This window comes from Felis catus, chromosome B1 (assembly GCF_018350175.1).
Source record: "Felis catus isolate Fca126 chromosome B1, F.catus_Fca126_mat1.0, whole genome shotgun sequence".
Lineage (NCBI taxonomy): Eukaryota > Metazoa > Chordata > Mammalia > Carnivora > Felidae > Felis > Felis catus.
This window is the reverse complement of record NC_058371.1, coordinates 109,373,705-109,389,753: the sequence shown is the minus strand read 5'-3', so window position 1 is coordinate 109,389,753 and position 16,049 is coordinate 109,373,705. Positions and strand designations below refer to the sequence as shown.

General features: G+C 37.1%; 1 protein-coding gene across 1 annotated transcript in view; it reads right to left on the bottom strand.

Moving 5' to 3' along the window:
• Nucleotides 1–2,485: 2,485 nt before the first annotated feature.
• Nucleotides 2,486–16,049, bottom strand: part of ARSJ (arylsulfatase family member J) — an 82,583-nt gene continuing 69,019 nt past the window's right edge. Inside the window, exon 2 of the mRNA XM_011281663.4 lies at nucleotides 2,486–4,945. Coding sequence (XP_011279965.1) covers nucleotides 3,541–4,945 — 1,405 coding nt within the window. The 3' untranslated portion in view covers nucleotides 2,486–3,540. The remainder of the gene's footprint in view (nucleotides 4,946–16,049) is intronic.

The window sequence follows — 16,049 nt, the reverse complement described above, 5'->3', positions numbered from 1 at the left end:
TTAAATGCTTAAGAAGCTAATCCTGATGCCAAACTCATGTACCTTGGAATATCAAATGCCAAAATACATTAACTGTATACTTATTCAGTGGTCAATGGCATGCCGTTTTCTCTATTTCTGAAGATCTTCAAAAAGATTTTTAAGAAACTGTAACAGTCGCTCAATTTTTTGAAAAGTGAGGTAAGAGTATGTAAATATACATGAAACATCTCCTTTAGTAGACTGGACAGATGTGGGGTGGAAGTTTTCACTGGAAAGGTACCACAAGGTTTTGTTGCTTTGTTATTTGTTGCTTTGTTGCTTTTTTATTCCAATAAAATGTTTATATCCTTTCTCATCCAAGGCACATAGCCATAGCCACAAAGTATTTTCTGACAAAGCTAGTGGGAAATAGGACTTTCTTTTGTTCTCCTAATGAAAGGATCTGAGGTTTTTTTAATTTGTTTTTAATGTTTATTTATTTTGAGAGAGAGACAGAGCATGAATGGGGAAGGGGCAGAGAGACGGGGAGACACAGAATCTGAAGCAGGCTCCAGGCTCTGAGCTGTCAGCACAGAGCCTGAGGAGGGGCTCAAACTCACAAACCATGAAAACATGACCAGAGCTTAAGTTGGATGCTTCACAGACTGAGCCACCCAGGGGCCCCAGGATCAGAGGCTTTAAAGCGTTGCAATTTACACTTGGAAGAGCCACAGATGGCCCTAGAAATTCAACCTGAGAATCGCAGTTTAGGAGATTGACACCTGAGACTAAATACCCAGTATTAACAGAGTTTGAATGATTAGGACATGAAAGTCAAGTGTACAGTATTTTCCTTCCTGGACATCTTGAAATACCTAGTGATTTGCTGACAGCATTTTGGAAAGATTTTTGTTCATTATTTATAGATGACTATTAGACTTTAGCTCCTTAAGGGCAAGACAGACTTCTCTTAAATCAGTCTACCTAAGCACCAGGTGCAGCGAACAATAGCAACATTTGTGAAGCCATTTCTAGATAGAAGACTGTGGGCTAATTTATTTTCATTGAGAAAGTTATGGTCATTAATAGAGAACTTAAAATCACATCATATTATGTAATCCTTAGTGGCTTCATGTGAGTTAATTTTCATAATCTTAATTGCCTCCTTTTTCTAGAAGATTCTATGTTTACACTCATAATTTTCAAAGTCTGTTCCACACTTTGCCTAGTGCTGTGCAATGTGCTATTGACAAGAGTTTTATGGTGAAATAAATTAGAAAATCATGAATAAAAACTTCCATCTGTTAGAGATTTATGAGGCAAATCAGGATTTTAAGAACTCTTAAGAAAGGCAGCATTAAAGAGACCTTTTTAACTTTGTTTAACTCAGCATTTCCTGAACTTACCCTCAAAACTATTTTCTAATGATAACTCTATTTTTTGAGTTATAAGACATCAACTATTGTAAATCACATCATTATTTGATGTACCACTAAGAAAGGAAAACACTGACAATATGCCTTTGATTTCTAAGACTCATTTAATATATAGTCTATAAAACACAAGCTCAGGAAATAGTTCTTTATCCTACATAAAACATATACTCTAGAAGTAAAATACTAAAATTATTTTTTATCATTTTGGTTAGTAATTTCAGTAACAGTCTAAATGTTCTTTTATTGATTTCCATAAATTGTGAAAGGCAGTCCCTTGAATTCTGATACAAATGTATTTAATGGTATGCTGCCATACCACCGCATACATTTTGTTATCGCAGTTGTAACTTCTTTCTGTGATTTTTGAAGTGTTGACTATGAGGCTTAGAGGCCCTTGTATTAGGGGAAGTCACTTTAAAGAAAACTCTAGGGCAGACAGAGGAGCCACATCAATCTAGGCCCATTGATGACCCATGATAAATTTTATTACAAACCATGCCCTCCTTTTTTTTTTTCTTTAAGTTTATTTACTTATTTTTGAGAGAGAGAGAGAGGGAGAGCAGGAGCAGGGGAGGGGCAGAGAGAGAGGGAGAGACAGTGAATCTCAGCAGGCTCTGCATGCTCAGCACAGAGCCCAGTATGGGGCTCAGTACAGGGCTCGGTACAGGCTAGAACTCACAAGCTGTGAGATCACGACCTGAGGCGAGTCGAAGGCTTAACCACCAACTGAGCCACCCAGGTGTCCCAAGATCATGCTCCTTTAATCCTCCTCATGGTATTCACACATGTGAGTTCCAAACCAGATTTTTAATTATTCCAGGTAGGATCCATATCTTCATTTCTCTCTGTCTCCCCAGTGTGTCCACTTTATATAAGAGTAGGATCATTATAAATGTTATTTATTAACAAAAGGACATTTTTGTCTATGAAATAGCCAAGTGGAAACATCTCCTATTTGAAAAAATCCATATTATTTACTATGGTAGTTAGCAAATCATACCTGCAATTGCCTATTTGTAAAGATGTTTGTTGTTAAGGTGAAGAATATAATTTCATCTAGAAATTAGATCAGAAAAGCCACAATAAAGTTTCTAGTGCCATAAAATAAGTCATTTTAATAATAAAGACACATAAATAAGGTGTTTATTATGATAGACAATAAAGTTGTCTTTCAACCCTGTACAACACTGAATTCCAAGTAATTTGTAAGGAATATATTCATCTTTTTACATTCAAATAATGGCTGAACAATGAGGATTATCATTCTTGCTGAATAATTTTCTTTTTATCTTTTACAAATTCACCCAGTATTACAGTAATTTATAGTACTACAGTGCTTGGTAATATTGAAGATATGAAATAAAATTCTTCTAACAGTATTTAGAAAATAAAAATAAAATAATTAAAAGTTATTTGTATAACTTTTTTGTGAAAACAAAATAATTAATATTTTTTTCTGTAAAAATAAATTACATACTTTACGTTGAAACGTCATTCTATTAAAGTGTTTAGAAAATAGTTACATTCACGTTTTGGCAGTGTGCTCGAACATTCTTATATGCCATTCCCTCATGCATGACAGAATGAGGTGCAAGCTGTTTACATGGGAGCAACAGCTTATTTTCACAGGAAAGGAAATGATACGTGAAATGGAATTAACTTCAAAAACCAAGTATCATAAGACAGAGATACAATAATTCACGAAGAAAACGTATCTTTCAAGGCCTTTCAGGTGATGCAACCTTTGACTGTACTTTATCAAAGGTAGTTTTTAATCATGCTACCCTGTAACTTCCATCAAATTAGCATGTCCGTTGATCGCAGTTTTAAAGCATAGTGTCTGGTCAGTTGACGAAAGCACAACAGTTGCACTGATTAAGGACCATTTTTGTAAAGGAGCAAAAGAAATCAGCATCTCCATTCTCCTCTAAGTGTGGCTTGCAAGGGTAGCACCTTTGGCACAAAACAGAACCGTCTTCCACATGACGACCAGGTGGCAGCAGTCTCTGGAGTGGCACAACATGAAAACAGGGCTGCTACTTCTGGCAGTAAAATTATTGAGCCAAATTTGCTGGTCTCTCTAGAAAACAGCTAAAAGACTAAGACCGACTTAAGTTTAACCAGACAGGAAAAAAATTTGTACTTATCTAAGATAATGGCAAACGCCTGAATGGCAATTTGGAAATGAACCTGCTTTCGGCTGTTTCTTCTTTTTCTTACTTTTCTTCTGCTTTTTCTCAGCCTTATTTTTGCTCGGCTTCTTTTTCTTGTTTTCCTCTTTATACCATGGTCCCCAGACTCCTCCGTTGAGCCGAGGATTACTCCTAGGGTCTTTGGGAGGGTACCTGACAGGCACTGCGGTTTTATTGAACTGTGAGAGCCTCCGTAGGAGCTGTTTCACGATTCCAGGATACCTAGTAGATAGGTCCACCCTCTCATATGGGTCAGCCGTGATGTTGAAAAGCCATATGCTTTTGCCGGTTGACAACGTAATTCGTTCATTGTGCCACCGGTTTGGCCCCAGGTTGCTGAAAGACTGAGGGGGAACCCAGTCACTGTAGCCAGGGTTTCCTGTAAGCAGTTTCCAGTGCTGCACCCTGATGGCTGACTGGATTGCAGTGTTCCAGATCCCATAGCCTGCTGCCCAGGAGCCATTTTTTGCCTTGGTATAAATGGGGTCGATGTTGTGCAAAATATCCACCCGGGGTGAACGAAGGCCTTCGCTTATGGTTTCCCAGACATCATAGCCATCCAGTTGAGTGTCCTCATCAATCTGTCCTTCAGCCAGTGAAATAAGAGTGGGGTACCAGTCAGTGATGTGCACAAGCTCCTTACACACTGTTCCCTTGTTTTTCAGAAGTGGACTGTGCACAAAGCCAACAGCTCGAATGCCCCCTTCCCAGTATGTTCCTTTGCTACCTCTGAGAGGCCAGTTACTTCCTCCTGCTGTGGGTTGGCCGCCATTATCTGAAGAGTAGATGATAATGCTGTTGTTATAGAAACCGTATGTCTTCAGAGCCAGGGTCACATTGTTTATTGCTTCATCTAAGCAGGAAAGCATGGCAGCGTACCTCCGCCTATTTATGTTGATAATGGATCTGTAATGTTCAAAATACCTGCCAGGAGCTTGCAATGGTGAGTGAACAGCTTGGTAGGCAATATATAAAAATATAGGCTTTCTGGGATCATGGGAAGCTAAGATTTGCTGGACTCTTTGAGTGTACATCTGTGTGGAGTATAGGCCATTGTCATAGTCCCAGGCAGCATTGTCATTTTCATATAAGTCATAGCCACACATCCCAGGACTGTCACATTTGTAGTGTGTATAGTAATCACCACTTCCCAAGAGGGAACCAAAAAAGGTATCAAATCCTCTCTTGGTGGGCATACATTCTTTTCTGTAAAAACCCAAGTGCCATTTTCCAACCATATGTGTCGAATATCCAACCTCCTTCAGCTTCTGAGGTAGGGTTGCATTGTCCAGAGGTAAGCAGTTGGGTTGGGTAGGTCTTATGATAGAATGTTGAAGTCCGGTGTGTATCTGATACCTTGATAAGAGTAAAAAATTTTGTCAGTGCAGGATAAAAGAGATATTATAAAGATTCTTAAACTAAACATGCTCTTGTGAAGAGAAACTTCACCCCAAATAAAATATGACCAATTCAGTATTTCTACTGCTGATTCAAGTCTTACCCTAGTTAGTTTCGTATATAACATTTGAAATACATTTGACTCTAAATCGGTACTTTTGAAACTGAGATTTCACCACTTACCTCAAAGTGTTTTTAAAATTCTTCTAACAGTATTAATCTGAGTAAACTTTAATCTCTTAACTAATTATGTAATGTTGAAAACTAATGTGATAAGGGAAAGGATATGAATGTACATAGAGTATTATTATTATTATTATTATTATTATTAGTCTAGAGAACTCACATTAGCTCCCAAATCATTTCCTGAGATCTCTAATTCAAGCTAATTCTGAAGTACTAAAAATACATCCAAAAGTTATACAAAAGTCTCCTGTTTGATTGTCACAAAAATATTTTATAATTAGTCCCCAGCCTGCTAGATCTCTGTAAAGAGAAAGAATTTTTTCTGGCTCACAATACATTATTGCTGAAAAACCATCTTAGGGTAAGTATTTTAGCTAACGCTAAGGAAGGATTACATTTTCCCCCAAACAGCAGGAAATGAGTTCTTTCATGTATTCTCCACAGTGTCTCTGTTTTTAAAAAAGTTGCATTCACTTACAATGTAGTCTAGGAAAACAAGGTAACCCTTTCTATACATTAAAATTAAATGAACGTTAGTTTCTGGCATTGTTCTTTTTCCCAAAGATATTTTGCCAAGGATTTTTTTTTTTCAGAGAATGGTTATTATCACATAGTGTATGAATTTTCACTTGGGTCAAGATGTGCCTATCAGTTAATGACATTTAAAAGTGATTGATTCCATAGTTATTATATAAGTTCAAAAGGACTTTTCAAATAGAAAATATAGAAATTCTGAGAAAATGAAGGTTGTAGAAGGTTTTAAAGTAAATGTGAAAATATTCTTGGAATCAAGTTACAAAGAGTAATATTGAGATCAAAAGTAAAAGTTTTTACAATGGATTTAACCAGAAAGGCCAACATGTCATACATACATACCTTGGGTGAGTACTTCAATTTATTTAAATCTACAAATGAAAGGTTAATGTAACTGTGAGTTCTTTTGAAGTATCAATTGTAGTCACATGCTTTTGGTTTTGTAGGGTCTATAGGGATATTTGGTCACTAAGGCAAGGCAACATTCACATGGGCCGTCTGCTCTGCTGATCATTTAGCTGTCAAAGTTTCACAATTATCACAATTGTAAGAATTTAAAATGTAATCAATTCTCAAAGAAATAAGCATTTCAAAAGCATTATTTAGCACCAAAGTCAGACAGTATTGTTACTATCCTTGGTAACTTTTTTAAATACTATTTTATGTATATTGTTCTGGTTATTTTAAGTTTGTATATTTTGAGAGAGAGAGTGCGTGTGTGAGTGCATGCAAGCAGGGGAGGGCCTTTCAGAGAGGGAGAGAATGAGAATCCCAAGCAAGCTCTGCACTGTCAGCTCAGAACCCAGTTCTGGGTTGGGCTTGAACTCATGAAACAAACCGTGAGATGGATCATGAGCCAAAACCAAGAGTCAGACGCTTAACGGACTAAGAAACCCAGGTGCCCCTCCTTGATAATTTTTGATGATCTAGTTCAAGATCCAAAACATTCACTTGTGAAACTATTGATTTTGTGACAAGGACATGACAAATTGGTATCACCTATCATCATAAGCATTGAGTAAATTTAAAAACTGAAAAATCTGTATGGGCAAGCATTTTGATGAATTATTAACTAAATAATTCTATGCAGAAAATGTACTTGGCCAGAGCATCTATTCAATTCATTGAATGGCTAACCAATTCAATCTTTCTAATCAAACTGGGAATTTTCTCAGCTAGTACTAAAGGCAAAAGTAATTGAGCCTTTTGAAAAGCAGGAAGTACAGAAAATGTTTACACAAAAAATAGTAGGAAAGAAGAGGTGTGCTTCTTTCAGGAGAGGTATAGTGTTAGCAGATAAGTGAGAGAGGTCAGAATTATTAACTGTGTGGTTTCTGTCTTCCCCACAGCCTAGAACAGTTTTCATACGGGAAAATCCAGAACCAACAACAAAAAGATTAGGCAGCGGCTCATAACAGAAGAGATATTTTCAGGACAGACTCTTATTAAATGAACTTGAGACTGAGGCCAAATTGGTGGAGTTTCAGGTAGAATCTGGGACACAGTTTGGGGGTCAGACAGTATTGGGTTTGAGTTTGCTCCACTGCTTATTAGCTGTGTAGCTTTGGGCAGTACTTAACCACTCTGATCCTCAGTTACCTCCTCTGTAAAATAGAGATAATAATACATATTGTGTTGCTGTGGCATTGAAGACAGCATAGAGTCTGGTAAGGAGAATATGTCAGCAAATGATTGGTTTTGCTATTATTATATCAGAGTTCTGAGTTACTATGTTACACATTTGTGTAAAGTTTTATAATGTATAGGCTTTCTTTCACATGTATTATTGCATTTAGTCCTCATTGCAACAGTAAGAAGTAGGATGCTTTTATGTTAACTTTAAACATTTTTTACAAGTTTATTTATTTTGAGTGAGAGAGAGAGAGAGAGAGAGAACAGGAGGGGTAGAGAGACAGGGAGAGAGAGAGAGAGAGAGAGAGAGAGAGAGAGAGAGAGAGAGAGAGAGAGAATCCCAAGTAGGCTCCGCACTATCAGCACAGAGCTCGACATGGGGCTTGATCCCAGGACCTATGAGACCACAACCGGAGCTGAAATGAAGAGCCAGATGCTTGACAGACTGAGCCACCCAGGTGCCCCTTATGTTTATTTTAGAGACAAGAGAATAGAGATGTAGAGATGAGCCCAATTCCTCCAACCTGCTCCTCCAAGCTGTGAAATGAATTCCTGAATGACAGAGCTTAAGCTGATGCTCTTTCTATTCTCTTACAGAGTTAATATCAGTACTTCTTGAAAACTCAAGGAGCAGAGGAAAGATGGCATCAGTCTTGAGAAGCAAATCGGTTCTAACTTTCTAATGAAAGATGGGGAGGATTTTTGTAAACCAAATAGTGAGGCTTATCGTGATCCCAGAAAAAAATTGAGAATAATTTTTTAAGGGGATGCCTCGTGAGCATGTTAAAAAAAAAACAAAAACAAAACAAAACAAAACAAAAACAAATTAGGTGGAGCCAAAAAGAAAAGTCTTGCTAAGTTAGCTTCATTTTCTTTTTTTAAAAAAAGATCAATATTAGGTAAACAGCTTAGGAAAATGATGGGCATTTCAAAAATCTGCTCATGATTCTTTTCTTATAAAATAATGAAAAAAAATAACTGTATGGTAACATTGTATATTCACTAGAATAATAATAATAATGTTACACATTCACACCAATCAAGGCATACAGAAAGTTTTCATTTATATTATTTCTCTGGCTTCTACAACTCTGTGGACTAGGCAGGGGTAATCCATTTATTACTTTCATCTAATAACAACGAAGACAAAAACACTGAAACTCAGAGTAATTTAGTATAATTGAGTGGTTTGCCAGGCTTTACAGCTGTAAATCTTGAGGTTCTACTCTGGAATCCAGATTTTTTGGCTTTAGAGACTTTTCCATGGTACACAAACAGATTATTGAACAGCTAGACCTATTTAAAGTTTGGGTTAATTCATTTGCATTAATCTTCAGTATTTATTAGTTCAGTTAAGCAATATGTTGAGTGCAAAATGTGTGCCAGGGACTAAGCTTTTGTTTTGTTTTGTCCACTACCTTCCCATCCCCAAAGCTTTGACATCCCTAAGTGAGCTCTAGGTAAAGATTGTACCAGCGACGGGGGTGAGTTCAAGGCATGAGCTCCTTGAACCTTGGGGTCAGGTGGGGCTTGAGACAGTGCTTTCAGTCATGGAGAACACCACTGAATGGTAATAAATTATTTTCTTTCAGGAAGGAGATGGTTGGAATCTAGGGAAGAATCTTTGGCAAAATAGTGACTTTAAGTTGGCAGCAGCAACTAGCTTGATTATCAATCAGATAATTCTTCAAAATACACTACAAAATAGTTTATTAATTAATGTAACTGATTAATTGGTCGAAGACTGCTGATCTGGAAAGTAGTCTCGAGCAGTACAACAAGGCTGTTTCCTTGGCTTCAATGCATTGGTCATTATTATCCATTGATTATTATAATCCATGATATATCCATATCCATTATCATCCATTATTGCTATGACTTGAATAAGAAACAGAAGAAATGCTTATTATCTAGGTGGAATAGTCAATATTATAAGTGGCATAATCAAGATTCAAAGTAATCTAAATGACCTGAAATGTTGAAACAAAGACAATGATATACAGATCAAAAGTTAAGGAAGGGCTCAAAGAGTGAGGGGAATATGTCAAAAAGATGCAGAATCCTGAATGAAGGGGCTCTTGCTGGCCAAATCTGGGATAATGTGAGCATCAAAATAAATAGTGATAGTAAAGAATTATACCAATGAATCAAATAGGAAACCCTGAGTCCATACTAATAAAAAGAAATAAGTAAATAATAAAAGGTTGCTATGGAATGGGATGACATAGTCTACATAATAATTACAAACCACGTAATCAAAGAGTAACTGTACAGTGAAAGCACCTGATAAACACCATATAAATCAAGCGATTAAAGTTAACATCTCAGTAATTGGGACAAATCAACATCTTGTGCCTGCAGACAGGATGCAATGAGAGGAGAACAGCATTGTTTCTGCGGTGTGCCAGCCTAAGATGCATAAGGTGAATCTAGTCCCGAGTAAACAACAGGCAAACCCAAACAGGGATATTCTACAAAATAATGGCTGAAAATATTAGAAAAGTGCCAATATAATGTAAGTCAAAGAAATGGTTCAGGAGAAAATGTTATTTTTTGTTGTACATGTTCAGTACTTGACTTTTTCAAAGTTTATGAGTGTTTCAAAATTAAAAAAAAAAAACTGTAAGGAAATCTAATTGGGATAAGTGGAAAGCACTACATGTTAAAAAACAATCATTTACATGATCATTATAGATCTGGGAAGTTGTATATATCAGACTATGAATTTGATAAAAAAGCAAATATGTAAAGAGCTAAAATGCTAATAAGATCTTACATTATACAAGGGCAGTGTGCAAATTCTAAGAAGTAATATTCCTACTCTGTTAATCACAACACATCTGGAATAGAGTATTCAATATTTAAGCATGTTCTCCCCAAATATATGTACATTTTTAAATTTATAAATCACACACATCCACTCCTATACCAACTTATGAACATTATAAAGCATACACAATTGAAATTTTAAAAAAAGAAGTAGATAAAAATAAATAGACTTTCTGGTATTTGTTGTTGTATCCTAATGAATCACCCTGTGTTGCCCTAGGGTGTACGCATTCCAATTTGGAGACCACTGGTACAGAAGGTAGATTGGTAAAAGATGAGAACTAAAACAGGGATTAATTAGGACGCTGTTACAATAGTCTAGGTCAAAGATGATGGTGGCTTGGACTACCACCTAGTGGCAATAAAAATGGAAGTAAGTGGATAAATCCAATGTATAATTTGAATTTAGAACTGATAAGACTAAATCAGTGAAGGGAGGGAAAGGAAAAGGAAAAAAAAAAAAAAACAAGGACTTTCAGATATGTGGCTGCTATTTTGGTAGATGGCGGATGGACCAGTGGATCTCTGTTTTGTTCCAAAGTATACAATTAGGACTAATGAATAACATTACAAAAAGGCAGATGGCAAAAATAACAACAACAAACAAACAAAAAACCCAACTAGGAAAAAAAAAGAAATGAAAAACAAAATAGACTAGATGATCGTCTGTCAGGGATTGTGTAAAAGATATATCTGAATTGGAAAAGGAGTACTAGTTACCTTTAAGGTTCCTTCTAACTTTAAGAATTTATGGACCAAGGATGATAGGTCAATGTTTCCTCAAAGAACCCCATGCAATCTCAGAGCAGATTCACAAAAACAAGTTTATAATGTTACATACAAGTATTTGATAAAGAAGTTTCCACAATGCATCATATATATATAACATCTTTCTTTGATTAATATAAAGTTAGCTTAAAAAATAGGTTTTTCACATAGCATTTTCTGAATGCAATGATCATGACTAAGAAAAACTAATTTTGAAATTCAGTCTATTTTTTTTATTACCATCTGGCTACCATGTGAAGAAAATTCCATATGAACAATAGTAAACCTAGAGTTGATGTCAAATCTGTTGAAATCAATAGCCATCATTCTCACTTTCCTGCCAGCTTAAAAGACAAAAGCTAAGTGGGCTTTTCAGCTTGGTGTTAGAACGTGTAAAGACTTCTGTAATCTTTTTAAATATTCATTTATGTCACTGGGTTCTGGTAGTGGCAGTGGTTTTGAATTCTCTTTTGTCTAGGGAAGTCTAATGTAATATTATTGTTTTAATCCAATTACGTAGTTAATGTACCCTTATAAATGTAAAACACTCATAAGGGTAAAATATGAATCATCACAGTTCCACGCAGACTCTAAAGTGTAGGATTGTTACAGAATATGAAGTTAGCCGATAGTGTAGGAAAAATTGATATTTTGAAGGGAAGGAACCAAGTATAAGAGACTATAGTTTATGAATCAAATGTCACTTAGATATTTATAAGTTAGAAAAATATAACTAATTTTCCATATTCTGCAAGGTATTCCTTTACCACTTCCTTCCAAAAGACTCTTTTACCTCCAAGACTGTTGTTCTATTTATAGGACTTAATTTCATCTTTTAGTTAAATATGTCTTCTGACAAAGGTTGTACGTGGGAGAGAGGTATCATAATAAGTTTTTCATCTCATGAATGAATGAATTTCATTGGATATTCATTCATGAGATGAACAACTAGACATAGTTTAGAATGAATTACTTATTCAACATTCAATGATTGAGAGCAATGATTCCTGCCCTCAAAGAACTCAGTGAGCCTTCTTGCTCAACTATAGACCCCAACAGTTAAAAGCAGAAATAGACAAGACTGCTTAACTCATGCTCTAACTAAAACCCATTGTGCTTATTTCTTATCACACTTTCTTGAGGCATTGATGTAGGTGTTTTGCAATGAATGGAAAATTCCAAATGCCAGGCCAGGAAAGCTCTGATAGCAATGGAATGCCTAGAAGACCACACATCCCCTTCCCCACCCAGATTCATGGACTAAACACATATCCAGTCCCATCCATGATCACTCTCTGCCTGCTCTTTTGCACGTGCCCCCACCCCCATCCTCTCCTCATAAAACTTCAGGTGTCCATATTGCCAGTGGAGAGGCTGGTTGTTCAGTGTAGAGGTTGGTTGTTTTTGTAAAAAAAAAAAAATTAATGGTTTTTTTATTCATTTTTGAGAGACAGAGCAGGGGAGGGGCAGAGAGAGAGGGAGACACAGAATCTGAAGCAGGCTCCAGGCTGTCAGCTGTCAGCACAGAGCCCAATGTGGGGCTCGAACCCATGAACCACAAGATCATGACCTGAGCTGATGTCGGACACTTAACTTACTGAGCCACCCAGGTGCCTCATGTTGGTTGTTAAGGCTTGAACCTGCCACCTCCCCTAGCTGCCTTCACCCAAAATAAATTTACCTCCTTCTCTTTTCTAAACCTCCTCCCTTGAATTTACTGGCTTCTCTTGTGACGAGTTTATCTGAGTTTGTTGGGCAACAGTGTTGGCAAACATAGCCAGGAGCTCTGCTTTTGATTTGTTGGGATTCCTCAGGATGGAGCAGTTGGCTGTGGCAGCTTGCCAGGGCTTCCCCTTTGTTTCCTGAGTTAGAGGCTATGATAGATCTTTAGGTAACAAGTCTAGTGTCTGAGACAGACAACAATTAGAGGACTATTGTGACAGGGATAAATACTACAACAAAGACAACCAGAGCATTCTCTGAGTACTCATATTAGGCTCAGGAAATGCTCTCAGAGGTGGTCATGTTTGATCTCAGGGCATTGATGGTGTATCTAGGTGAATGTGAGGGAAAGGCAGATATTTGAAACACTTGGAACAATATGGACAAAACACAGAGTCACAAGGGAACATGAATCGAATCTGAGGTGATTCTTGAGGGAAGAACAGCCATCTAGGTTAAGAGCTGACATGAAGGCAAAGAGTTTTTCAGTAAGAGGGCAGAATGTTCAAATGCACAAAGGGAGAGAATTTGGCCCTCTGTGGATCAACAGTTTAGAATATGAGAACAGATATTCAGACACACCTTGGTGGAAGATGAGACTACAGAGGTAAGTAGGTGCAAGTTACAGAGAGCTGTATTACAGCACATAGCTGTACAAAGATTTTTGTACTTAATGTGAGGCTCACAGAAAACCAAAGAAATACTTTTGAAAAGAGTAATATATAATAAAAGTCTGCATTAGAAAACTCACTCTGGTTGTAGTGTGAAGGGTAGACTGGAGTGAAACATGACAAAGTTAGGTAGGTTTGCCCTAGTGTAAGAGATAAATGCTGACAACTGAAATGGAGATGGGTGACAGTAGGGATGCAAAGAAGATTCTAAGGAGGCACATCTGAGAAGGCTACAGGCTATGGAGAATGTGGGAGAGGGGATGGTAAGAGTGAGTCCCAAGTGTCTGGGCTGGGCAGTGGGTGAAAGGAGTTTTCCTGCATGAAGTTAAGAAATCTAAGAACAGGAATGAATGGGAAGATGGTGAGTTCTGTTCTGTGTTTAGTTGGAAGCACCTATAAGATATCCAGTCGGAGGTGTATAGGATGAAATTATTCCAAGATTTGAGACTCATTAACATATAGGTGGTGGTAATTCATGGGAGCACATGACACCATTTAAAGACAAGATGAGATTGGGGCACCTGGGTGGTTCAGTCGGTTAAGCATCTGACTTTGGATCAGGTCATGATCTCAAGGTTCATGAGTTTGAGCCCCGCATCAGGCTCTGTGCTGACGGCTCAGAGTCTGCAGCCTGCTTCAGATTCTATGCCTCACTCTCTCTCTGCCCCTTCCATGCTCAGGTGCTCTCTCTCTCTCTCAAAAATAAACAAATATTAATTTTTTTTTAAATACAAGATGGGACAGGACACCAAGGTGACCCAGTCAGTTAAGCATTCTACTCTTGGTTTTGTATCAGGTCATGATTTCACGGTTTGTGGATTCAAGACCAATGTCAGGTTCTGAGTTGACAACGTGGTGTGGAGTCTGCTTGGGACTCTCTCTCGCTTTCTCTCTCTCTCTCTCTCTCTCTATCCCTCCCCCACTCACAACCATGTGTGTTCTCTCTCTCAAAATAAATAAATAAACCTAAAAGAAATAAATAAAGACAAAATGGGGACTGAGGGCCAAAGATAGAGCCCAGGAAATGGCACTATTCCGAAGAAAGACAAGCAGAACAGGGAAAGAGTTTGAGATGAAACAGCTGCTGTGTGCACTAGAGTAGTCAAGGGCAGTTTTAGAGTTGACTGCATCACATACTGCAGAGAAGCCAAGAAAAGTGAGAATTGAAAAGCACCAACGAAACTTGGGAATAAGCCTGTATGATCTTGTAGGGGCCAAGGGCAGACTGCCACCTCCCCCACAACTCCCTGGATGTACCAGGAAGAGAGCTATTAACACAGGTTCCTTTTTACCTAAGAAACTTGATGGCATAATAGGGCAACCTTTGTTTTCCAAACATCTCCCTTCTCCTTCCTACTAATAAACTTCCTTCCCTTTGTATCCCCAAAGGCTTACCCCTCTTCTTAGCTCAAATAAACCTCACATTGCCTGACTCTCTTTGGAAGTTCTTGTCCGTGTGGATCCCGGTAAGTATGAAACTAAATTTGATTTTCTCCTGTTAATCTGTCTACTGTCAATTTGATTCTTAAGTCTAGAATAGAAGGATCTTGAAGGGCAGAGGAAATTCTTTCTCTTTAACAACCTATTAAACTATATTTTAGTAGAAATCCAGATTTTAGTTGCTTGAGTCCTGAATGGAAAGTGAACACTGTGAAAATATTAATTTTCCACTAAGGTAGAGCTGGAAGGCTAGGAGCGGGAGCTATACCATTCAACATCAATTACAGGAAGAATTGTCAATTATAGACCCCATCAAAAGAATCTTAACAGGTAAGAATGATCAGTTACAGGTCCCAACAGGAAAAGATGTATACTGCATCTGCTTTAAGAAATTGAGGACCCCTGCAACTCAGCCAATGAAGAACCATCATCACTTTGAACTCTTGTTTTTTCTCCAATGGACCTTAGTTAAAAACAACCCTCCCAACTTCCTCCTTCTCCATAAAATAGTCTTCTTCTCCTTAGTCTGTTGGACTTGCCTATGGCTTTGCTGTAGCTTGCAGGTCCTGAATTATAATTCTCTACCATTCCTGAAGAAACCCATTTTGTTGATAAAATAACTGCTTTTTTTTAGGTTGACAAAATGTGTAGATGCTGAGTATAAACTATTTCATGATACATGAATGGAAAAAGAAAAAAAAAAAGAATAGGGTGAGGCTCCAAGTGCTGATGTGGAGAAATGCTTATGATGTATTATTGAGTAAAAGAACATCTGGCACTGCCAGAGTACCTACTGTATTATTACATTTTTATAACAAAAAAATGTATAAATTCCCCAAAGGCAGGAACTGTTCACTGCTGTTATCTCCTAAAACAATACCTGGCTCATAATATGACATCAATAAATATTTGTTGAATGAATAAATGAATGAGAATGAGTGTGTATTCATAGAAAGAGAAAGAGAAAGAAAAAGAAAAAAAATGTAAAGATGTACACCAAACAGTTAGACATCATTATTTCCAGGGAGATAATAATAATTGTAAGAGAAGAGGAAGCTTGCATTTCCTGATATATAAATTTATATAGAATTTATATGTATTATGTAAATACCATTTATAATTTCTATATATTATATAAAATACTGTAAATGAAACTTAGGTGAATGGGTGTCAAAAACTTAGCTTACTCTACTCAGACTAATTACATATGGCACTAATGTTTAATTTAAAATAAAAAAAAGAAATCTAAATTCAAACAAAGAAAATGTTCATCTCATCAA